At 44.3% G+C, this 24820-nt stretch overlaps 1 protein-coding gene across 1 annotated transcript in view; it reads right to left on the bottom strand.

Moving 5' to 3' along the window:
• Window positions 1-509: 509 nt before the first annotated feature.
• The window catches only part of LOC132387289 (uncharacterized), a 71004-nt gene continuing 46693 nt past the window's right edge, over window positions 510-24820 (bottom strand). Inside the window, exons 9-17 of the mRNA XM_059959650.1 lie at window positions 23595-23687; window positions 18417-18509; window positions 15072-15235; window positions 12985-13156; window positions 11263-11429; window positions 9417-9588; window positions 9253-9318; window positions 1465-2716; window positions 510-513 (exon numbers count right to left, since the gene is read on the bottom strand). Of these exons, the coding sequence (XP_059815633.1) occupies window positions 510-513; window positions 1465-2716; window positions 9253-9318; window positions 9417-9588; window positions 11263-11429; window positions 12985-13156; window positions 15072-15235; window positions 18417-18509; window positions 23595-23687 (2183 nt within the window). The remainder of the gene's footprint in view (window positions 514-1464; window positions 2717-9252; window positions 9319-9416; window positions 9589-11262; window positions 11430-12984; window positions 13157-15071; window positions 15236-18416; window positions 18510-23594; window positions 23688-24820) is intronic.

The following is a 24820-nucleotide window of genomic DNA, read 5'->3' as shown; positions in this document are numbered from 1 at the left end:
GGACAATGGGGAATGCCAAAGAGAGATCCGACAGGAAGAAGTCGATGGGGGAGAGAGATCCCACAGGAGGAAAGGGTATGGGGAAGAGAGTTCCAACAGCAGGAAGGGATAGGGAAGAGAAATCCATAGAAGGAAGGGGGATGGGGAAAAGCGATCTCTCAGGAGCAAGGGGGATGGGGAACAGAGATCCCACAGGAGGAAGAGGGATGGGGAGTAGAGATCCCACAAAAGGAAGGGGGATAAGGAAGAGAGATCTCACAGGAAGGGTGGTGGGGTGTGTGGACAAGACATCCCACAGGAGGATGAGGAAAGAGTAATAGAGAGTCCACGGGAGGAATGGGGATGGGGACGAGATTCCAAAGAATGGAAGGGGGATTGGGATGAGAGGTCCTACAGGAGGATTCCAAGGGTAAATTATAATCCTACAAGATGAGAGGATGCAGAAAATTTTTGTACATGTGTGTTGGGTCTGAACAGAGCCCCAGAGGAGATGCGCCCTCGCTCTTTGCCTATCTGGAAGTGAGCAAAGTCACACACGGGGAAGGGCAGGGGAGGACAATCTCACAATGGTATTTCTTTCCTTCTCACTGGGACAGTCTGCTGACCGTCTCTTGTCCCTCACCGGGAAGGGGGTGTGACTCTCTGACCCACCTGCTGCAGTCAGTGTCGGTCTGGGTGTCAGTAACAGTGAGAAGGAACATTGTCAATGGACGTGTCACAGGCAGCGAGAAACACGACCATTCCTGTGATTTACTACCATTAAACCAATGGCCGTCGTTCACTGATCTGATGAAGTCTCCAACATCCCTTCACAAGGAACCACAGAACCCTCCCGTCCTTGGGGAATTACAGACCAATCCACTGGGCATTTGTCACAACTCTTCACAATCTGATTTACTACAAATTTATCAAAATTCCTTTACATTGAAACAACACAATGGAACAGTTTCACAGATCAGAGTGAGAGATAAATCAAGTTACCTCAACTCCTGGCACTTGTGAAACCCAGGTCCCAGCCGCTGTATTCCCTCATACTGAATGTGGCAGATCTCCAGGTCGAGCTGTTTTATTGTATCACAGAGTCCGATGACATGAGACAGGACCGCGCAGTCAATCGGGGTCAGTGTCATTTCACTGAATGAAAGTGTTTCCACAGATCCCAGTGTGGCCTGAGCCAGTCCACGATTCTGAGACTCAAACAGGTAGTGCAATGTGTTCAGGAGGCTCCTTTTACCAGCTTCACTCCATGTGTTTCTACTCTGGCGTTTAACTTCCTCCTTCACCCAGTCAATCACCCGGCAGGTTGTTTGATGAGGAAAAGGACCCAGAAACTCCTCCAGGCCCCGAGCTGTCATTGGGGAGGAGAGACCAGCAACAAAACGGAGAAAAACCTCAAATCGCCCATCTGTTGTGCTGTGGACTTCAGTGAGGAATTTAAGGATATCCCCGGGATATGGTTTCAGGAATTGTGCGACTGCAGCTACAAACTCTTGGATGGTGAGGTGTGGGAATGTGTACACCACACTCCGGGCAGAATCCTCTCTCTCCAAAAGCTCCATCAGGAACCCGGACAGGAACTGGGAAGGCTGCAGATTGTACTTGATCAAATCTCCATCTGTAAACACAATCTTCTTCTCGGACACTCCTCTGAAGGCCAACTGACCAACCCTGAGTAACACATCACGTGGGTTCTCAATCTCACGGCCGTGGTTTTTCAGGATGTTGTAAATATAGTAGGAGTACAGTTGGGTGATGGTCTTGGGAACTCGTTGCGGGTCCCTGTCTCTTTGTGTGAAGAAGGGGCCCAATGCCAGAGCGAGGATCCAGCAGTAGGAGGGGTTGTAGCTCATGGTGTAGAGGATCTCGTTCTCGTTCACATAATTGAAAACAGCTTCCGCCACCGTCTGATCTTCAAAATACCTCATGAAATATTTCTTCCGTTCACCAACAAATCCCAGGATTTCAGCCAGGATACTGATGTCTGCCTTTTCCAATAAATGTAACGCAGTGGGACGGGTGGTCACCAGCACTGAACACCCTGGGAGCAGCTTGTGCTGGATTAAACTGTAGACTATGTCAGACACCTTGCACTTGAATTCAGGATCTGTGCATGTGGACTGAAGTTCTGTGTCTTTCTGACTGTCAGCAAAATCAATTGTGTCATTGAATTCATCCAAACCATCAAATATAAACAGCAATCCCTTTGGATTCTTCCAGGCCTCTCTCAAGATATTCCCAAAGTAAGGATACCGATTGAGTATCAGTTCCTTCAGATTTATTCTGCAGTTAATGGTGTTTAAATCCCCGAATTTGAAACTGAAGACAAACTGGAACTGTTGGTATATTTTCCCTGTGGCCCAGTCATAAACAATCTTTTGTACCATTGTTGTTTTCCCGATCCCCGGGACTCCGGCCACTGCTGCGGACATCCCGGATTTGGATTTACTTCGCGAAAAGCTGCTCTGAAACAGCTGATCCATCTGGAGTTTTTCCAGGAGTCCACTGAGATGTTTTTCTCTCAACTCCTCGTGGTCTTTGCCTCTTGCCAGCAGCTCCTGTTCCACCAGTCTCCGATCTCGAACAGTAGAAATGACCGTGAGCTCAGCGTATCGATCAACCAGCTGGAAAACCTTCACCTTCTCCCTCATCAGGATTGTGTTCACTCTCAGTGTTTCAGTTTGTGCCCGCAGAGTCTCCTTGTGTTTCTGTTGAACATCTTCCATGGGAACAGACAGTGGACAAACTGTTAGATGCCTCAGCTCAGAACTCAGTATGTAAGCACACAAGAGTTAGCTCAGAGCTGTTGCATTGATTGGATTCATCAATGGATGTTCGTTCAGTGAAGTAAATTCAATTAACAGACCGCTGACTGGACAGAGAGGCCTGTTCCAGATAAACACCAGGTCATCACATTTCCACATTAACTGTGTTGTGAAGGCGAACATTTCCCTGGTAGTTTACTGACCCCCAACTGTCCCATACCGGACAATCTCCCACTGCTGTCACAGCTGTCATTTTTTGTGGAAGAATCTTTTAATCCACAATGTTGATGTGGCATATGGAGATGGAGAAGAGGGTAGTGGGCATTCTGTCAAAGGAACAGATTGGGGAATCATAGCTCCCCTTCCCACCCACCATCACTGATACAAAATACAAAGAAGTAACTTTGCGCATCAGCATGTGCACTGTGGGTGGCTGGTTGGGGTGTGTGGCATCTCAAAGTGGCTTTGAATCCTGTCAGGGGTGTGTGGGGCCTCACAGTGTGTCAGGACCCTGCCAGGGGAGTGTGCAGTCTGACAATGTGTCAGGACCCTGTCAAGGGTGTGTAGTGTATCAAAGGCTGTCAGGACCCTGTCAGGGGTGTATGGGATCTTGCAGTGTATCAGGACTCTCTGAGGGTGTGTGGGGTTTCACAGAGTTTCAGGACCCTGCCAATTGTGTGTGGGTCTCACGATGTGTGAGGACCCTACCAGGTGAGTGAGGGGGCTTACTGTGTGAGAGGGCCCTGCAGGTGTGTGTGGGGTCTGACAATGTGTCAGGACCCTGCCAGATGTGTGTGGGGTCTCACAGTGTGTTTAGACCATATCAGAGATGTGTGGGGTCTCGCTGTGTGTCAGGAAACTGTCAGGGGTGTCTGGCCTCTCATAATGTGTCAACACCCTGTCGGGAGGTGGTGTGGCATCTCACAGTGTGGCTGCCCCCTGCCTGGGTTGTATATGGTCTCACAGTGTGTCGGGACCTTGTCAGAGTTGTTTTGTCTCACAGTACATCAGGACACTGTCAGTGGTGTGTGGGGTCTCACAGTGCATCAGGAACCTGTCAGAGGTCTGTGGGGTCTCACAGTGTCAGGACCCTGCCAGGTTTTATAATGGTACTAAGATATCCGACCATTCTGAAATTAACAACGTATTTTTAAGACTTGTATTTTAAGTCGTATCAATCTGATTCTTCTTCAGATGATACCTATATGAACTCTTTTTTCAGTAATATCAACATTCCCACATTGTCTGCTGATTGCCTAATACAGTTTGATCAGCCTATTTCCAATGAAGAAGTGGCTGAGGCTATAAGTGCTTTACATTCTGTTAAGACCCCATGACCTGATTGCTTTCCTGGGGAGTTTTGTAAAACCTTCACTACATTACTTACACTTTATTTATCCTCTGTTTTATCAGAGTCCTTTAAATCAGGTAAACTCCCTAATCTTTTTATGAAGCTTTTATTTCTCTTATTCTTAAAAAAAAATCCAGCTGCATGCTCTTCATGCGGACTGACTTCTTTATTAAATGTTGATTCAAAAATTTTATCCAAAATCTTAGCTCGAAGACTTCAAAATATTTTACCATCTGTTATATCAAATAACCAGACAGGATATATTAAAAATCTTTACTCACATTTTAATATACGTCGGTTATTGAATGTGATAGATTCACCATCCAAAAAAAAGGTGTATATTATCCTTAGATGCAGAAAAAGCCTTCGATAGGATTGAGTCGAATTATTTTTTTAAGTCCTTAAAAAAGTTTAATTTTGGGCCTAATTTTATTCAATGGGTTAAATTAATTTATTTGTCTCCTACCATTCGGGTTATTACTAACTCTCAAATTTCTAAGCCCTTTAAATTACAGCGGGGAACTAGACAAGGTTGCTGTCTTAGTCCTTTACTTTTTGCTTTAGCTATAGAACCCTTAGCAATAGCATTTTGAGAATCTAAGGACATTTCTGGTATACTCAGGGAAGGTAGGACTCAAATTGTTGTTATATGCTGATGACATTTTACTTTTTATCTCTAACATTGAAACTTCTTTACCTTCGGTTCTTTCTTTAATTTCCCAGTTTCATATTTTTTTTCAGGATATAAGCTGAACTTACATAAAAGTGAGCTATTTTCTTAAATGACCTAATGTCATCAAATGCCAAATTTCCATTCCAAGTTGTTACAAGTCAATTTACATATCTAGGTGTAACAATTACTAAAAACTTCAAGAATTTATTTAAAGAAAACTTAAATCCCTTATTGAATTATGTGAAAAAAACACTTTCTAAATGGTCTCCTCTTTCTTTATCCCTAATTGGCCGTATTAATTCGATTAAAATGAAGATTCTTCCTAAATTTTTATATCTTTTTCAGGCCTTGCCTATTTTTATTCCTAAGACCTACTTTGATTCTTTAGATTCAATTTTAACATCTTACATTTGGAATAATAAACAAGCTCGTTTAAGTAAAGTTTACCGACAAAGAAATAAAGAGATAGATGGATTAGCCTTACCCAATTTTAGGTTTTACTACTGGGCTGCCAATATAAGGAACATTACTTTTTGGTCCTATTATATTTATCGTAAAGATTGCCCAACATGGCGGTCTCCTTAGAAGTTAATTCTGTAAAAAAAAAAAAATCCTCTATTGTCTCTCTTCTTGGATCATACTCTTCTTTTTCAGCAAATAAAACAACAGATAACATAATCGTTAAGCAAACTTTAAGGATCTGGTCTCAATATAGAAATTTTTTTGGTTTAGCGAATTTTTCATTATCATCTCCTATTCTCCTTAATTATGTTTTTATCCCTTCCATGACTGACAATATCTTTAAGGATAGGGATGAACTGGGTATTAACTGTTTTTGGGACCTGTTTATCTCAGGATCTCTTGCTTCAGTTGACCAATTGCCAACTAAATTTGCTCGGCCAAAAACACATTTTCACTGATACCTTCAAATAAGAGATTTCTTACATTCCCAATTAACTACTTTTCCTATAGGTCCTGATAAAAATTTATTGGATGATCTTTGAAATTTTAAACCTTTCGTTAATGGTTCTTCTACCAGTATCTATCTATAATTTGATGATTGATTCTAGACAAGACTTTTTAGATAAAATAAAAAAATCTTCGGAGAATGACCTAAATTGTCAGATTTCTGATGAAAGATGGAATAAAATTCTTAAACGAGTTAATAAATCATCTTTCTTTGCCCGTCATTCTCTTCTGACCCAAATCCCCTTACTGCCTTGCTTGGTATTATTGCAAATGAAGATATAACTTTAAATACTCCTAACCTACAGGTTTTAGATTTTACCTCTCTTTTAGCAAGAAGAGCAATCTTGCTTAAATGGAAGGAGTCTACCCCTCCTACACATCTCCAATGGCTACGTGATATTATGTCTTATTTAAATTTAGAAAAGATCTGCTGCTCAGTCCTAAATTCGAAACAATCACATGATATCTGGGGACCTTTCCTAAATTACTTTTCCAAGTTATAAAGTTTAACAGTGCACAGACTTTTATGTATATTTCTATCTTTACTTCTTAAACAAATATGTTTTTTTTCTAATTATCTATGATCATCAGCTTTTTTCTTTGTTAGTTGGTAGGGGGTTGATATTTTTATATTAAAAAATTTCTTTTACGATGTATGACCCATCTTTAAATTTTTGATTACAGATTACCTTTATATGATATGCTATAACATTTTGATCAATTTTATTACAATATATGAATGTACACAATTTATGTTGAGATGTATCTATGTGTTGCACTCTGTAAATCTTGTTTTTTTTCTTCTGAATAAAAATATCGTAATAAGGAAGGACCCTGTCATGTATGTGTGCGGTCTCGCAGTGTGTCAGGACCCTGTCAGATTTCTGTGTGGTCTCACAGTGTGACAGGACCCTGTCAGATTTCTGTGTGGTCTCACAGTGTGACAGGACCCTGTCAGATTTCTGTGTGGTCTCACAGTGTGACAGGACTCTGTCAAGTGTGTGGGGTCTCACTGTGTGTCAGGACCCTGTCAGGGGTGACTGGGGTCTCAGTATGTCAGGACTCAGTCAGTGATGTGTGGGGTCTCACTGTCAGGACACTGTCAAATGTGTGGGGTCACACAGTGTGTCAGGACCCGAACAGGGGTGTTTGGGGTTTCATAGTTATGTTGTGTTCCTATCAGGGGTGTCTGTGGTCTCAGTGTTTCAGGACGGTGTCAGGGGTGTATGGGGTCTGGCAGCGTGTTGGTTCCCTGCCAGGGGTGTCTGGGGTCTCACAGTGTGACAGGACCCTGACAGGTATGTGTAGGGTCTCTATTCAATGTATTCAGCTGTGATAGGCAGTGTAGGAAAACATTGATCTTGTACATATTTAATTTAGAGAATGTGACAGTGGTAGAAGTGATGCTGTTCAATAATCAGGGAGTGTGTCAGTTTCATATTCAGAAATGGGTGTGGAAATTTCACTGTCAGGTGTGTTCCCTCTATAAACCGGCCCTGGTGAGACCACACCTGGAATATTGTGTACAGTTTTGGTCTCCAGGTTTAAGGAAGGACATTCTGGCAGTTGAGGAAGTGCACCATAGATTCACTAGCTTGATTCCTGGGATGGCAGGGCTGTCTTACACAGAGAGATTGGAGAGATTGGGCTTGTACACGCTGGAATTGAGAGGGGATCTGATTGAAACGTTTAAGATAATTAAAGGATTTGATAGGATTGAGGCAGGAAATATGTTCCAGATGTTGGGAGAGTCCAGTACCAGAGGGCATGGATTGAGAATAAGAGGTCAGTTATTTAAAACAGAGTTGAGGAAGAGCTTCTTCTCCCAGAGAGTTGTGGAGGTGTGGAATGCACTGCCTCGGAAGATGGTGGAGGCCAATTCTCTGGATGCTTTCAAGAAGGAGCTAGATAGATATCTGATGGATAGGGGAATCAAGGGATATGGGGACAAGGCAGGGACTGGGTATTGATAGTGAATGATCAGCCATGATCTCAGAATGGCGGTGCAGACTCGAGGGGCCGAATGGTCTACATCTGCACCTATTGTCTATTGACAATGAGGAACAAGCTTGTAGTGATTTACTAAACCCGTGTTCAGGGACACTGAGGGATTTCATTGACCAGATGTGGACTGGAACATCATTAACAGAGGTCTCAGAGACGTGTGTAGTTTGTAAACTTCCTGTTGGTCTATCTCTGGTACCAAATTTAAATTATCATCTTTGGGATTTGTTCCTGTAATTGAGAGAGACTGAACCAGGGTTCTGGCCGAGTTTCCTTATATTTATGATAAGAGCTTCGAATAATCAGATAAAACATGGGCTGATGCAATATTAATACGTCTTGTGATATTTGTCTTTCCTTCGCTCTCTCCTCTGTTAAATGTGCATTTGAGTGATCCAACTAAGTCTGCAATGATGAAGCCTTACAATCTCTTGAGCCCATGCACTGCCCCGGGCTCCATTTTCACAGACATGATGGGCTTATGGATGTAGTGAGCTCCCATCGAGACGGACACAATTTAACTGCAATATCTTTTGTAGATATTTTCAGTCCTTTGCACCTTCCTTGCCGAGATCCCACAACCCTCGGTTTCCCTGTCCTAATTCCCATCTTTCATCCTTCGACAGTGTCCATCACACAACACCGGCAGACATGAATTTCAGCTTCTGTGGACTGAGCTGAGGAATATGTCCCCCAGTCTCACCCTCTCTAACACTGCAGCAGTGTTTGCACTCGGGAGTGTAGATGTGAACACAGCGGGGTTCATCTGCTGCTCTGTGGTTGAACAGACCAGTTGTGATCTCTGTCACAGTGCCAGTATTTACCTGGTCAGATCCTCGTGGCTCAACAAACTGAACCGCCCTACGCAAATTACAACCGTTGGTGGAAACAGAGGTCAAATTTCAACTTTATGAACTCTGCCTCAGCTTCATCTGGGCCATTGTGTACCGTTCCGATCACCCCACTGCCGGAGGGATGTTGAGGCTCTAGAGAGGGAGCAGAAGATGATTACTGGGATGCTGCCTGGTTCAGAAGGCATGTGCTGTCTTGAGAGGCTGGATAAAATTAGATTTTCCCTGGTTCATCGGAAGCTGAAAGGAGCTCTGACACAGGTTTACAAGATTACGAGAGGCATAGATAGAGTGGACAGAGAGAATCGGTTTCCGGCAGTTGAAATGTCTGTTACCGGAGAGAATATATTTAAGGTGAGAGGGTGTAGAATGAAGGAGGATGTGAGGGATAGCTTATTTTTTAAATCAGAGAGTCGTGGCTGTCTGGTAAGGTTGTAGAGGCAAATTATTAGAAGCTTTTAAGGGACTTTTGGACAGTCACATGGATGTAAGGAAGATGGAGGCATGTGGACATGGTGAAGGAAGGAGAGATTAGAGGTTGTGTTTGTTTGATTTATTTCTTAGCTGTTTTGGCACAATATTATTTGCCTAATGGCCTGTTCCTGTGTTATACTCTTCAATGTTCAATGCACGTTCACTTACCTTTCAGCTCACCGAGAAACTTTAGTAATTTTTGAGCGGGAATTGGTCGATGGGAAGAATCACAACCTGTTTGAATTTAAACAAATTGAGGAAATGATTTTTGTAAAGTTTTGAAGTGTGCTGTGCTGCGATCCAAATTAAAAAAATCTCTGAAATAATCTCACCATATATCTGTATTTCCTTCAGTATTTTGTCAAACTTTGGGACACCAATCCGCATTTTCACAAAGGTTTCCCACATCACCCTCCGGGCGCGGGAGCCTTTCTCCATCACCAGGCTCAGGAGGAGTTTAGAACTGTCCGCCCACTTTCCCTCATCATCGAGATCAGAGATTTTCTGTGAAGAGTAACGGTGAACATATTGGGGACTGACAGATTCTCACAGAGAATGAGAAGGAAATGATGCGCTCTGTAATGGGATCACACTGAGCAGTCACCCGGATGGGTGCTGATCCTGTCTGGACATGGACTGTACATTGTGAGTGCAGAGCACACGGAGGGACATTCACTGTGAACCTGGTCCACCAGTCAATGAGATCCTGGCTGGTCTGTGACCGCTTCATTGACGTGGCTCCAAATCCAGAAATAATTCCTCACCGGATTTGACCGTGTAAAACAAAATCAGAAAATGACGATGACAGATGAGGAAAGAAGTCAGGAGGGTTTTTATAACAGAGTGAGCAGTCACAGGAGAAGTTGCAGAGAAGATGATGTGATTCATCTCCTCAGTCCGCCAGTGTCCAACATGACAGCGGATTACCAGCTGACACCTGATGCCTTTCCTTTGCCTTTTCCAGTGGAGCTTTATTCAGTGATTACACATTACAACATGGCAGTATTCCCCAATCGACACTATTTGCAGTTACAGATTGTAACACAATCATTTCCACCCAGAACAGAACACACTCGAGCTCCTGTGGCACCCACTGATGATACCCAGGTTCTCACAGCCATCCTGCTGTCACGCTGCATGTTCTTCCCAAAATAAAAGTTCCTACTATATTTGATGACACCAAAGTTGGGGGTGTTGTGGATAGTGTGGAGGGCTGTCAGAGGTTACAGCGGGACATTGATAGGATGCAAAACTGGTCTGAGAAGTGGCAGATGGAGTTCAACCCAGATAAGTATGAAGTGTTTCATTTTGTTAGGTGAAATATGATGACAGAATATGTATTAATGATAAGACTCTTGGCAGTGTGGAGGATCAGAGCGATCTTGGGGTCCGATTCCATAGGAAGCTCAAATTATCTGCGCAGGTTGACTCTGTGGTTAAGGAGGCACATAGTGCATTGACCTTCATCAATCATGGAATTGAATTTAGGAGCCGAGAGGTAATGTTGCAGCTTTATAGGACCCTGGTCAGACCACACTTGGAGTACCGTGCTCAGTTCTAGTCACCTCACTACAGGAAGGATGTGGAAGCCGTTGAAATGGTGCAGAGGAGATATACAAGGATGTTTCCTGGATTGGGGAGCATGCCTCATGAGAATAGGTTGAGTGAACGGCCTTTTCTCCATGGAGTGACGGAGGATAAGAGGTGACCTTATGGAGCTGTATAAGATGAAGAGAGGCATTGATCATCTGGATAATCAGAGGCTTTATCCCAGGGCTGAAATAGTTGCCACAAGAGCGCACAGGTTAAAGGTGCTGGGGAGTAGGTACAGAGGACATATCAGGGGTAAGTTGTTATTTTTTTATGCAGAGAGTGGTGAGTGCGTGGAATGGGCTGCCAGCAACGTTTGGTTTTCGATGTTTTCTATGTTTCTATTTCCATTTAAATTCATGTATTGCAACCTCGTTCAATTGTTACCCGCTCCTCTCACTCTGAACATTCAGCTGCCACTGGGATATTTACACCTCTTTCAATCATTGCTTCTGATTCACAGTTTTATGAATTATATACATTTATTTGTGAAATATTTTTATGCTTTATTATCCGATGATCGCGAGTTCTGACACTCATCAGTCCAGTGGTGTGTGAAAATTCAAACCCATTCTCCCTCCCACTCACCCGATGTTCCTCTCCGCTGAACTGATTCTCGGCCGTTAACGCCAGGCTCACTCCGTGCACCCCTCCTTCCATCGCCTGCTCCAGCCTGTCCCGGTAGAAGTCCGTCAACTGCAGCAGCTGGGAATCGTCCCAGCTTGCCAGGAGCTCAGTGATCACTGAGCTCGGCCCTGTGACAGAGAATGGAGAAAATTAAAGACAATACCAAACACCTATTGGTGAGCAAATTTCTCTCTGGAGCCTAAAGACGGGAATTCTGTGCAGCAAGTGATGAAACACAATCTGAAATAGACGCACTAATGTGTTACTGTTTGAAAGGACAGGTCAGGGAAGGAATTACACAGCAAAAGAAAGGACTCTGAAGAGTGCACTGAAGAAACTAGATACAACTCAAAGCATTTAATTAATTGAAAGTAGGGTCATGTGGAGATAGGGTTGTAAAGAAAGCTCTGATACACCAGATGTTATAAATCTAACTGTTGAGGATAGACACACAAAATGCTGAAGAAATTCTGCAGTCAGTCAGCAACTAAGGAAACGTGTATAGAGCCGACGTTGGCGGCCGGGACGCTTCCCGAAACGTTGATTCCCATAGCTGCTGACTGACCTGCTGAGATCCTCCAGCATTTTGCGTGCATTGCTTAGATTACCGGAATCTGCAGATCTTGGCATCTCTGTTGAGCAGAGAAATTGGCATGTCATGTTGGAGCCAAATGGGTTGTTCGCGATGTTTAATTCGGAGTATTGCGTGCAGTTCCAACTTGGATCAGCTTTGGAGGCATTCAGTTCTCAGTAATTACACCTGTGTTTACCAACTTCAGAAACTTGCCTTCAATGGGCAAATGGTGCCTCAGAACCTGACAGGCAGCGATAAACCGAGACAGTTTGAATGTTATGAGATTCCTAACATTACCTGAGACAAATTACAACCGTGGAAACAGAGGTCAAGGTTCAACTTGAAGAACTCTGCTTCAGCCTCATCTGGGCCATTGCGTACCGTTCCGATCACCCCACTACCGGAGGGATGTTGAGGCTTTAGAGAGGGAGCAGAAGAGGTTTATCAGAATGCAGCCTGGTTTACAGGCCATGTGCTATCATGAGGGACTGGATAAAATTGCATTGCTTTCTCTGGGTCATCAGAGGCTGGGGGGGGGGGGGGGGGCTCTGACACAGGTTTACAAGATTATGAGAGGCATAGATAGAGTGGACAGAGAGAATCGATTTCCTACAGTTTAAATATCTATTACTGGAGGGCATATATTGAAGCTGAGGGGGTATAGAATGAAGGGGGACATGAGGGATAGTTTTTTTTATAAATGAGAAAGTGGTGGCTGCCTGGAACGTACTGTCTGGTAAGGTGGTAGAGGCAAATTATTAGAAGTTTTTCAGAGATGTTTTGATAGGCACATGGATGCAAGGAAGATGGAGGCATATGGACTTGGTGTAGGAAGGGGAGATTAGAGTTCAGGCTTGTTTGATTTATTTCATAGCTGTTTCGGCACAATATTATTTGCCTAATGGCGGATTCCTGTGTTATACTCTTCAATGTTCAATGTATGTTCACTTACTGTTCAGCTCACTGAGAAACCTCAGTAAAAGTTGAGTGGGAATGGGTCGATGGGAAGGATCACAACTTGTTTGAATTTAAACAAATTAAGGAAATCATTTTTGTAAAGTGTGCTGTGTTGCGATCTAAATTTAAATTAATCTCAGATATTATCTCACCATACATCTGGATTTCCTTCAGTACTTTGTCCAAATCTGGAACACCAATCCGCATTTTGACAAAGGTTTCCCACATCACCCTTGGGGCGCGGGAGCCTTTCTCCATCACCAGGCTCAGGAGGAGTTTAGAACTGTCCGCCCGCTCTCCCTTATCAGCGAGATCAGAGATTTTCTGTGAAGAGTAACAGTGAACATATTGGGGACTGACAGATTCACACAGGGAATGAGAAATAAATGATGTGCTCTGTAACGGGATCACACTAAGCAGTCACCCGGACGGGTGCTGATCCTGTCTGGACATGGACTGTACATTCTGAGTGCAGAGCACACGGAGGGATATTCACCGTGAAGCTGGTCCACCAGTGAATGAGATCCTGGCTGGTCTGTACCTGCTTCATTGACGAGGCTCCAAATCCATAAATAATTCCTCACCGGATTTGACAGTGTAACATAAATCAGAAAAAAAAAACGATCACAGATGAAGAAAGAATTCAGGAAGGTTTTTAGAACAGAGTGAGTAGTCTCTGGGAAGTTGCAGAAAAGATGATGTGATTCATCTCCTCAGTCCGCCAGTGTCCAACATGACAGCGGATTACCGGCTGACACCTGATGCCTTTCCTTTGCCTTTTCCAGTGGAGGTTTATTCAGTGATTACACATTACAACATGGCAGTATTCCCCGATCCACACCGTTTGCATAGAAACATAGAAAACCTACAGCATAATACAGGCTCTTTGGCCCACAAAGTTGTGCCGAACATGTCCCTACCTTAGAAATTACTGGGCTTACCTATAGCCCTCTGAGTGAAAAACACTCCTGACATCTCCTCTATAGCTACCCCCCACCCCCAGCACCTTAAACCTGTGTCCTCTTGTGGCAACCATTTCAGCCTGTGACTATCCACATGATCAATGCCTCTGATCATCTTATACATCTCTATCAGGTCACCTCTCATCCTCTGTCACTCAAAGGAGAAAGGGCCGAGTTCACTCAACCTATCCCCATAAGACATGCAACATCCAGGCAACATCCTTGTAAATCTCCTCTGCACCCTTTCTATAGCAACCACATCCTTCCTGTAGTGAGGTGATCAGAACTGAGCACAGTACTCCAAGTGGGGTTTGACCAGAGTCCTGTACAGCTGCAACATCACCTGTCGGCTCCTAAATTCAATTCCACGATTGATGAAGGCCAATACACCGTGCGTCTTCTGAACCACAGAGTCAACCTGTGCAGCTGCTTTAAGCATCCTAAGGTCTTGGACACCAAGATCCCTCTGATCCTCCACAGTGCCAAGAGTCTTACCATTCATACTATATTTTGCCATCATATTTGACCTACCAAAATGAACCACTTCACACTTTTCTGGGTTGAACTCCATCTGCTACTTCTCAATCCAGTTTTGCATTCTATCAATGTCCTGCCGTAACCTCTGACAGTCCTCCACACTATCCACAACACCTCCAACCATTTTGTCATCAACAAACTTAGTAACCCATCCCTCCACTTCCTCGTCCAGGTCATTTATAAAAATCACGAAGAGTAAGGGTCCCAGAACAGATCCCTGAGTCACCAACCTCCATGCAGAATATGACCCGTCTACAACCACTCTTTGTCTTCTGTGAGCAAGCCAGTTATGGATTCACAAAGCAATGTCCCCTTGGATCCCATGCTTCCTTACTTTCTCAATAAGCCTTGCAATTACAGATTGTAACACAATCATCTTCACCCAGAACAGAGCACACTCGAGCTCCTGTGGCATCCACTGATAATGCCCCAGTTCTCACAGACATTCTGCCGTCACACTGTACAGTCTTCATGAAATAAAAATTCCTACCGTATTTCCATTTAAACTCGTTTATTGCAACATCATAGAAATGTTGCCTACTCGCCTCACTCTGAACATTGAGCCACCAGCAGGGGTATTTACAACTTTTTCAATCATTGGTTGAGATTCACATTTTTAAGAATTATATATACTTTTTTGTGATTTGTCTTTATGCTTTGATATTCCGATGAATCAGAGTTCCAACACCCATCAGTCCGGTAATGTGTGAAAATTCAAACCCATTCTCCCTCCCACTCACCCGATGTTCCTCTCCGCTGAACTGATTCTCGGCCGTTAACGCCAGGCTCACTCCGTGCACCCCTCCTTCCATCGCCTGCTCCAGCCTGTCCCGGTAGAAGTCCGTCAACTGCAGCAGCTGGAAATTGTCACAGATTGCCAGGAGCTCAGTGATCACTCTCAGATCTGTGAAGGGAAATGGGGAAAATTAAAGACATTATCAAACACCTAATGCACCACAAATTTCTCTCTGGATCCTAAAGACGGGGTTTCTGTGCAGCACGTCACCAACCAGAATCCGAAATACGAAATGGACACAATAATGTGTTACAATTTGGAAGGACAGGTCAGAGAAGGAATTTCACTGCAAAAGACAGAGCAGTGAGTAGTGCACTGAGGAACATGGATATGACCCCAAGGAATTTAATTGGTTGAAAGTGGTCTCACGTGGAGTTAGGGGTGTAAAGAAATATTTGATACACTGGATATTATAAATCCAACCATGAGTAGCGACATACACAAACTGCTGTAAGAATTCAACAGTTCAGGCAGCAACTATGGAAATGTGTATACAATTGATGTCACGGTCCGAGACCCTTCGCAAAATGTCAACACTTTACTCTTTACCATAGCTGACGTCTGGCTGCTGAGTTCCTCAAGCATTTTGTGTGTGGTGTTTAGAATTCCCGATTCTACAGATTTTCTCACCTCACAGTGTTTCAGTACCCTGTCAGGGGTGTGTGGGGTCTCACAGTGTGTCAGGACGCTGCCAGGTGTATGTGGGGTCTCACAGTGAGTCAGGACCCTGTCAGGGGTGTGTGGGGTCTCACAGTGTGTCAGGACCCTGTCAGGGATGTGTGGGGTCTCACAGTGTGTCACGACCCTGTCAGGGGTGTGTGGGGTCTCACAGTGTGTCAGGACCCTGTCAGGGGTGTGTGGGGTCTCACAGTGTATCAGGACCCTGTCAGGGATGTGTGGGGTCTCACAATGTGTCAGGACCCTGTCAGGGGTGTGTGGAGTCTCCATTCAATGTATTTGGCTGTGATAGGGAGCGTAGGAAAACATTGATTCTGGACATATTTACTTTAGAGAATGTGACAGTGGTAGAAGTGATGCTGTTCAATAATCAGGGACTATATCTGTTTCATATTCAGAAATGGGTTGGGAATTTCACTGTCGGGTGGGTTCCCTCTGTAAACCAGATGATGGACAATGAGAAACAAGCTTGTAGCGATTTACTTAACCTGTGTTCAGGAACAGAGGGATTTCATTGACTGGATGTGGACTGGAACAGCATTAACAGAGGTCTCAGAGACGTATGTTGTTTGTAAACTTCCTGATTGGTCTATCTCTGGTGCCAAATTTAAATTATCATCTTTGGGATTTGTTCCTGTAATTGAGAGAGACTGAACCAGGGTTCTGGCCGAGATTCCCTATATTTATGTTAAGAGCTTCGACTATTCAGACAAATCATGGTCTGATGCAATATTAATAAGTTTTGTGATATTTGTCTTTCCTACGCTCTCTCCTCTGTTTAATGTGCAGTTGAGTAATCCAACTCAGTCTGCGATGATGATGTCTTACAATCTCTTGAGCCCATGCACTGCCCCGGGCTCCATTTTCACAGGCATGATGGGCTTATGGATGTAGTGAGCTTCCCATCCAGACAGTCACAATTTAACTAATTTATAGATATGTTCAGTCCTTTGCCGCGATCCCAGAACCCTTGGTTTCCCTGTCCTAATTCCCACCTCTCATCCTTCCACAGTGTCCATCACACAACACCGGCAGACAGGAATTTCAGCTTCTGTGGACTGAGCTGAGGAATATGTCCCCAGTCTCATCCTCTCTAACACTGTAGCAGTGTTTGCACTCGGGAGTGCAGATGTGAACACAGAGGGGTTCACCTGTTGCTCTGTGGTTGAACAGACCAGTTGGGATGTTACCTGCTTTTCTAATTAAAGTGATGCTATTATTACTATTCTGTGACTGGAACTTCAGTGGACGCCCAACTCTGAGAAAAGATAATCTGCAGGAACGGGGGGAGTTTGGAAGATGGTTCAGGATGAGGCTGTTCAGGAGGGGCAGTGGCTGGCAAGGGAAGGTTTTCACTATTTGTTGTGAAGAAATATAAGTTTTTTTTTTCCATTCTCCAGATCGCCCCTTCTCCACACAGACTCCGGTGGGGATCTGTAGTTGCAGGCCCCAGAGCGGTGTGACCCCTTTCCTCAAACTCGCCAGCTCTCTGCCTCTTTCCTCAAAATGTCCTGTGAAAACTCTCCCTCTAGCAAACACGTTTCCCTGTGTCTCACTGTGTTCTCTGTCACAGTGTGAACATTTACCTGATCAGATCCTTGGGGTTCAACAACTTAACCACCCTACGCAAATTACAATTACATACCATTCCGATCACACCACTACCGGAGGGATGTTGAGGCTTTAGAGAGGGAACAAAAGAGGTTTACCAGGATGCTGCCTGGTTTAGAGGGCATGTGCTATCATGAAGAACTGGATAAAATTTTCTCTGGAACATCAGAAGCTGAATGGAGCCCTGACACAGGTATACAAAATCATGAGAGGCATCGATGGAGTGCACACAGAGAATCAGTCTCCTGGGGTTGAATTGTTAATTACTTATTGTACTGCCATGCACAGTTTTGTGCACTTTATGTAGTTCCATCTGTTGAAGACTGCTCTTATTTTATCCCCAGGAATATACCTCTCTGTTTTGAAAGGACTGTGCAAACTCCAGATAATATAGTAACCCATCACCAACACTGTCCTGGTACTGTCCATCACCACCGTTTTGCTCTAGGTTACTGTCTGCCTGCCTGGTCAACCCCTTCCTTGGCAAATCTCTGGGATTTCTCACAAAATGCTGGAAGTACACAGTATCTCAGGCAGCATCTATGAAGGAGAATAAACAATCAATGTTTTGGGCCAAGGACCTTCATCGGACTGGAAATGAGGGGACAGAAATTCGAGATATTGTCACACTAATTTCTATTCCTTATGGTTCTGATCCAAAATGTCAAATGATTAATCCTTTCCATGGATGCTGCCTGACCTGCTGAGTTCTGCAAATCTTTTGTGTGCCTTTGTGTTGCCCAAAACTTTCAGAATCTGCAGTATGTCTTGTCTTCTGGAGTAACTTGCTATTTTAATGTGCATCACGATACGTTAGAGCAGCAGGAGCAGACGGTAACTGCACTGCTTGCACATGTGACTGTGTTTCCCCCAGAGATGTCAACTCTCTCTCAACTCTCTGTTCAGTTTTCACCAATATTTTGTGAATTGCCGATATTGAATTAAACCCAGACACAGAATGAGCAGAGTATTTATAAATTAAAATAACTCGCCAGCATACCTGTATCATTTCCCGATGTTGACATCACTGGAACTCCTCCACTGCTGGCACCTTGACCCATTTTGAGCACAGGTGTGATCAGTTTTGGCAGCTCTGTAACAAACAAAAGGGAGGGTCAAACATTCACTGGGGTTTAAAGGAGAACACCATTTTGTTTTTAAACTGAGGCAAACACTTCCAAACATATTGGGCTTGTCCACTGAAGCCGTGACATTGCCTGGTGCACCCACAGTCACACAATGTCCATTTCCACACTATCCATGGATTGTACACTGTGCCGGGATTCTGCAGGGTATCTACTCACTATATTGCAGGCAATTCCCTTTAAGGAACCAATCCTGTGTCCTGGACTGGGAATGATGTGTCAATGGAATGGCAAGGCAGATTGAGCAGAAAGCACCTGCTGATTTGGTCCTCCTACCATGGGTGGTGTTATGGACAACTGTTACAGCAGTGTGGGCTAAATCATTTCTGCTGACGATGAAACTTCTATTCCTCTCGTCACTGGATTATACAGATTTCTCAGTCACACCTGATTCTCACCGTCTCCTTTCAGTTTAACATTACCTGGCATTGACACCTATTGCATCAAGAGACAAACACTCTGACAAACTGAACAATGCAATGTCACACATAGCATCCTGACATCTTGCCATGAACCACTATAGTTTTTCCTGCAGGAATTTAAGTCCAAAACCAAAACTCGGTTAAGATTTCTTTGAGCATATAACCTGGCTATTATCAGATAGTTAGTAACATGACACCTTGTTAAACACAATGTTGACATTCCATACTTCCAACACAGCCAGTTGGGAAAAATCGTCAATATAACTAAAAGAAAAAAAAATGGAATTAATCAACAAGACGAGAGTATGTTAATATTTCGGGTGGAAGAAACTGTATCAGAGCTGAGTCTGAGTGTAGGAGCCATGTAACTGTTCTCTATCAGCACTGTATTCTGTGTTTTGTATTTATGATGCTTTTTTATGGTCACGAGTCACATCAGTGACGGTGTGGTAAATGCAAGGGGAATCAGTTACACATTTGTGCTTTGTTCAGTGGAGTACACAGCTGGGGACAGACGGATGCAATGTATCTTGTTATTATCCACTCAAATACGATAAACTTACACTTGGGTACAGTTCAGTTTCATGGCCACACGATTGTATGTTTGCTGATTGCTAGTAAAGGACCTTAATAAAATACATTGGAGCTGAGGGTGAGACAGGTACAATAAATCCATGGGGGGTGGCCAGCAATGGCAAATTAGTTTGGTTAAGTTTCACCACTACCTTCTCACAGATGTTTCACAACCTGCCGATTATTGAAATATTCTGAGATACTGAGTATTTTGCTTCAGTATTCACCAGTGAAAAGGACCTTGGCAATTGTGGGGATGACGTACCGCGGACTGAAACGCACGACTGTATGGACTATAAGAAAGAGCATGTGCTGGACCTTTAAAGAGGTATTAAGTGAGATAAGTCGCCGGGACTGAATCAGATATACTCCATGCTACTGTAGAAATCGAGTAAGGAGATTGCTGAGCCTCTGAAGATGACCTTTGCATTGTAGCGATGTGCTACACACAGAGCTGGGAATAATGACACTCAGTCAATAAGCAGCACTCGAGGCTGGTTTACTCAAACTTCGTGGCACTGGCTTTTACTCAGTACTGTTCCCGCCCTCGCCGGGCAGATATGACGTCAGAGATGCATTACAAAAGTCTCTTCCCGCGCGCGAGTTATTTGTGAGCCAGTTCGTCTGTGTAGATAGTTGGTCGCCACATAATCCCCCCCCCCCCAGAACCAGAAATACACCTCCCAAACAGTCTGGAACAGACTCCGTTTGGGCAGTCTGCCTCTGCGCCGCAGTGTCTGAATGTCGACCGGCTGCGCCATGTCCACATGGGCCTGTTTAAGTCCGTCCACTGTGTAAACCTCCTCTTTTACCGTATTGTCCAGAACGTACGTGGACCCGTTGTTGTTGATCACTTTGAATGGCTCCTCGTACGGCCGCTGTAGCACTGACTGGTTTGCATCCCTTCGTACAAATACAAACTTACAGTTCTGCAGGTCTTTGGGCACGTAGGTCGGGGTCTGTCTGTGCTGTGAAGTCGGTACGGGGGCCAGGTTGCTGAGCTTTTCGCGTAGCCTGTACAGGACTGCTGCGGGTTCATCCTCTTGGCCCCTTGAGGCTGGTATGAACTCTCCTGGGACAATCAGGCGTGCGCCGTACACCAACTCAACCGACGAGGTGTGCAGATCCTCTTTGGGCACTCTGCGGACCAAGGAAAGCTCAGCCACCCAGTTAGGCAGGCCATGCGAGTGACTTCAGGTGATGATAGAAATGCACCACTAGTCCGTTTGACTGTGTGTGGTAGGCAGTTGTGTGGTGTAGCTGCGTTCCCAACAGGCTGGCCACAACTGACCACAAGCTGGAGGTAAACTGGGCACCTCTGTCGGAGCTAATGTGGGCCGGTACCCCAAAGCATGCTAGCCAGCTTGCAATCAGCGCTCGGACGCAGGAATCGGCTGTGGCGTCGATGAGTGGGAAGTGGGTCGCCACAGCATCATCAATTAGGTGTGGAGAAGTACCAGAGGATTGGAAGGTTGCAAATGATGCTCTCTTGTTCAAGAAATGGAGTAGAGATAATTCAGGAAATTATAGACCAGTGAGTCTTATTTCAGTGGTGGGCAAGCTTTGGAGAAGATGCTGAGGCAAGGTTTCAGTCCATTGAGAGAGACATGATCTGCTTAGGCATAGTCAGCATGGCTTTGCCAAGGGCCGATCATGCATTAGAACCTGATCGAATTCTTTGAGGATGCAACAAAACACATTGATGAAGGTAGAGCAGTGGAAGTACTGTATATGGATTTCAGTAAGACGTTAGTTAAGGTTCCCCATGGAAAGCTCATTCAGAAAATAATGAGGGATGGGATCCAAGGAGACCTTGCTTTGTGGATCCAGAATTGGCTTGCCAATAGACGACATAGGTCAGTTGTAGATAGTTCATACTCGGCATGGATGATGGTGACTAATATTGTTTCGTTGTGATCTGTTCTAAGATATTGATCAGACTCTGCTTGGGAGTACTGTGTTCAGTTCTGGTCACCTCACTACAGGAAATGATATGGATGCTATAGAGAGCGCACAGAGGAGATTTACAAGGATGCAGGATGAGAGGTGACCTGACAGAGGTGTATAAGATGAGAGGCATTGGTTGTGTTGACAGCCAGAGGCTTTTCCCATGGTTGAAATGCCTAACAAGAGGGAGCATAGTATTAAGGTGCTTGGAAGTAGGTACAAGGGGAACGTCAGGGTTACATTTTTCACAGAGGGGTGGTTGTGTGGAATGCACTGACAGCGATGGTGGTAGAGGTGGATCCATTGCGGTCTTTTAAGAGACCCTCAGATTGGTACATGGTGCTTATAAAAATAAAGGTCTATGCTACAAGGAAATTCTAGTCAATGTCTAGAGTAGGTTACAACATTGGTCGGCACAACATTGTGGGCTGAAAGGCCTGTAATGTGCTTTAGATTTCTTTGATCTATGTTCTTTACATTTTAACCACTGAGCTGCCAAGATAATCTTCACCATTCAAATCTCACTGCGTTTTCTCAGGTCCTGTTGAATTTATTGCCAAGTGCACAAGTACAGGAAGGTAGAGGTGCAGAGAAACACTGACTTGCAGCATCACAGGCAAGTACATTCAAATAACACACGGAACAGTAATTATACAATTCTGTGTCACTAACAATATGAGGATGCAGTCTGCCACAGTTTGCCCACCGAAGTGGTGAATATCTCTTCTCGCCACCTTCTAGGGCTCTCATGTTTCCATAGACGAGCCCCCCTTTTCTCTTCCCCGCTGTCAATGGGCTCCTTCCCCCATCCTGCATCCTTATCCACGACCAGGATAAACAATCTCTCAGACTCTATCCTATCGATCCCCTCACACCATATTTATCCTCACAGTTAATTCCCACTCCCTCCTCCTTCTGCTGGGTTCCCTACCTCCCCAGGAAGCCAGCTTTAAGACAATTGGCCAAGCGGTCTCCTCCTCCTTCTCAGCAATACATCAGACTCTGGCTGCAAGAGGTGCTTTATAAACACCCCCCAACTTCCCTCAGAGGGAAAGGGAAATAAGTTAAAAAGTGGGACAGTTTGGGGTTTGTTCTGATTAGACGAAGCATTCGCAGCAGGAGTGTGAGATGTACTCAGTGGCGGTAACGCCCTCTCGGCTGGCCCATCTCTGCTGTTGGGTGTAACCAGTGATTGACATCACTTTGCACCAATGGGAAAAGTGTAACTCCTCTGTTGACTATGGGGTGGGGTAGGTGGGTCAGGTAATTGTTTCCTTAGACCGTAAAGCTTAACCATCTCAGCGACACTGTGGCATGAAGAAGTGCACACGAGATGTGGGGAATGCACATGTGACAGCAGGCAGGATGGGGCGCAGTGTGCTGTCAGATCCCGGTCTGAAACGGGCTCGGGCTGGGGTGTTCCATCTGTTGAAGGCTGCTCTTTCTTGTCCCCGTTAATATACTCTCTGTTTTCAAAGGACTCTGCTTATTCCTGGGAATATAGTAACCCATCACCATCACTCTCCCGATACTGTCCATCACCACCGCTTTGCTCTGGGTTACTGTCTGCCCACCTGGACAACCCCTTCCTCAGAAAATCTCTGGAATAACTCACAAAATGCTGGGGCGCTCAGCAGGTCAGGCAGCATCTATGGAGGAGAATAAACAATCACCGTTTCGAGCCAAGGCCCTTCATCGGACTGGAAACGAGGGGACAGAAATTCGAGATATTGTCACACTAATTTCTATTCCTTGTGGTTCTGATCCAAAATGTCAAATGTTTGTTCCACTCCATGGTTGCTGCCTGACCTGCTGAGTTCTGCAAATCTTTTGTGTGTCTTTGTGTTGCCCAAAACTTTCAGCATCTGCAGAATATCTTGTCTTCTGGATTAAATTGATATTTTAATGTGCATCACAATCTGCTAGAGGAGCAGGAGCACGTGTACTCTTCCACGTGTAACTGTGAGATGTTAAATCTCTCTCATCTCTCTGCTTTGTTTTCACAAACATTTTGTGAATTGCCGATATTGAATTAAACCCAGACACAGAATCAGTAGAGTAGTTATAAATCAAAATAATTTGCCAACAGACCCGTGTCCTTTCCCGATGATGACTCCACTGGAACTCCTCCACTGCTTGCACCTTGACCCATTTTGAGGAAAGCTGTGATCTGTTTTTGCTGCTCTGTAACAAAAAAAAACAGGAGGGTCAAACATCAATTGGGGTTTAAAGGAGAACGCTGTTTTGTTTTTAAACTGAGGCAAACACTTCCAAACATCTTGGGTCTACCCACCAAACACTAAACATGGCCTGATCTACCCACAGTCACACAATGTCCATTTCCACATTCTCCGTGGACTATATACTGGACCAGGATTCTACAGGGTATCTACTCATTGTATTGCAGACAATTCCCTTTTAGGAACCAATCTTGTGTCCTGGACTGGGACTGATGTGTCAATGGAATGGTGAGGCAGATTGAGCAGACAGCACCCACTGCTTTGGCCCTCCTACCACTGGTGGCGCTGTGGTGAGTAATTGACAAGTGTTACAGCAGTGTGGGCTGAATCATTTCTGCTGACGATCAGGCTTCTATTCCTCTCGTCACTGGATTATACAGATTTCTCAGTCACACCTGATTCTCACTGTCTCCTTTCATTTTAACATCACCTGGCATTGACACCAATGTCAATATATGATTTGTATCGAAAGAATAACACACTGACAACCTGAACAACGGAATGTCACACATAGCATCGTGACATTTTGCCCTGAACAACTATCGTTCTTTCTGCAGGATTTCAAGACCATTATTAGCACCAAAACTTGATTAATATTTCTTTGATCATATCACCTGGCTATTATCAGATAGTTAGTTATATGACACCTTGTTAAACACAATGTTGACAAGTCACACGTCCAAAACTGCCAGTTGGGATTAATCATCAAAATAAATGAAACAAAATGATGGAATTATTCAACAAGACAGTGAGCATGTTAATATTTCAAATGGAAGACCCTGTTTCAGAGCTGAGCCTGAGTGTAGGAGCCATGTATCTGTTCTCTATCAGCATTGCATCCTGCATTGTGTATTTATGATACTTTTTATGGTAATGTTGCATCACTGGGGTTGTAGTAAATGCAAAGGGAATCAGTTACATATTTGTGCTTTGTTCACTGTAGTACACAGCTGGGGACTGATGAACGTAATATATGTTGTTATTATCCACTCAGATACACTGAACTTACACTTGGGTACAGTGCAGTTTCATCGCTTCGAGATTGTATGTTTGCTGATTACTAATAAAGTACCCAAT

Source organism: Hypanus sabinus, unplaced genomic scaffold, assembly GCF_030144855.1.
Source record: "Hypanus sabinus isolate sHypSab1 unplaced genomic scaffold, sHypSab1.hap1 scaffold_170, whole genome shotgun sequence".
Taxonomy (NCBI): domain Eukaryota; kingdom Metazoa; phylum Chordata; class Chondrichthyes; order Myliobatiformes; family Dasyatidae; genus Hypanus; species Hypanus sabinus.
Note: the sequence above shows the minus strand (reverse complement) of the source record. Positions and strands in the feature narration are given on the sequence as shown.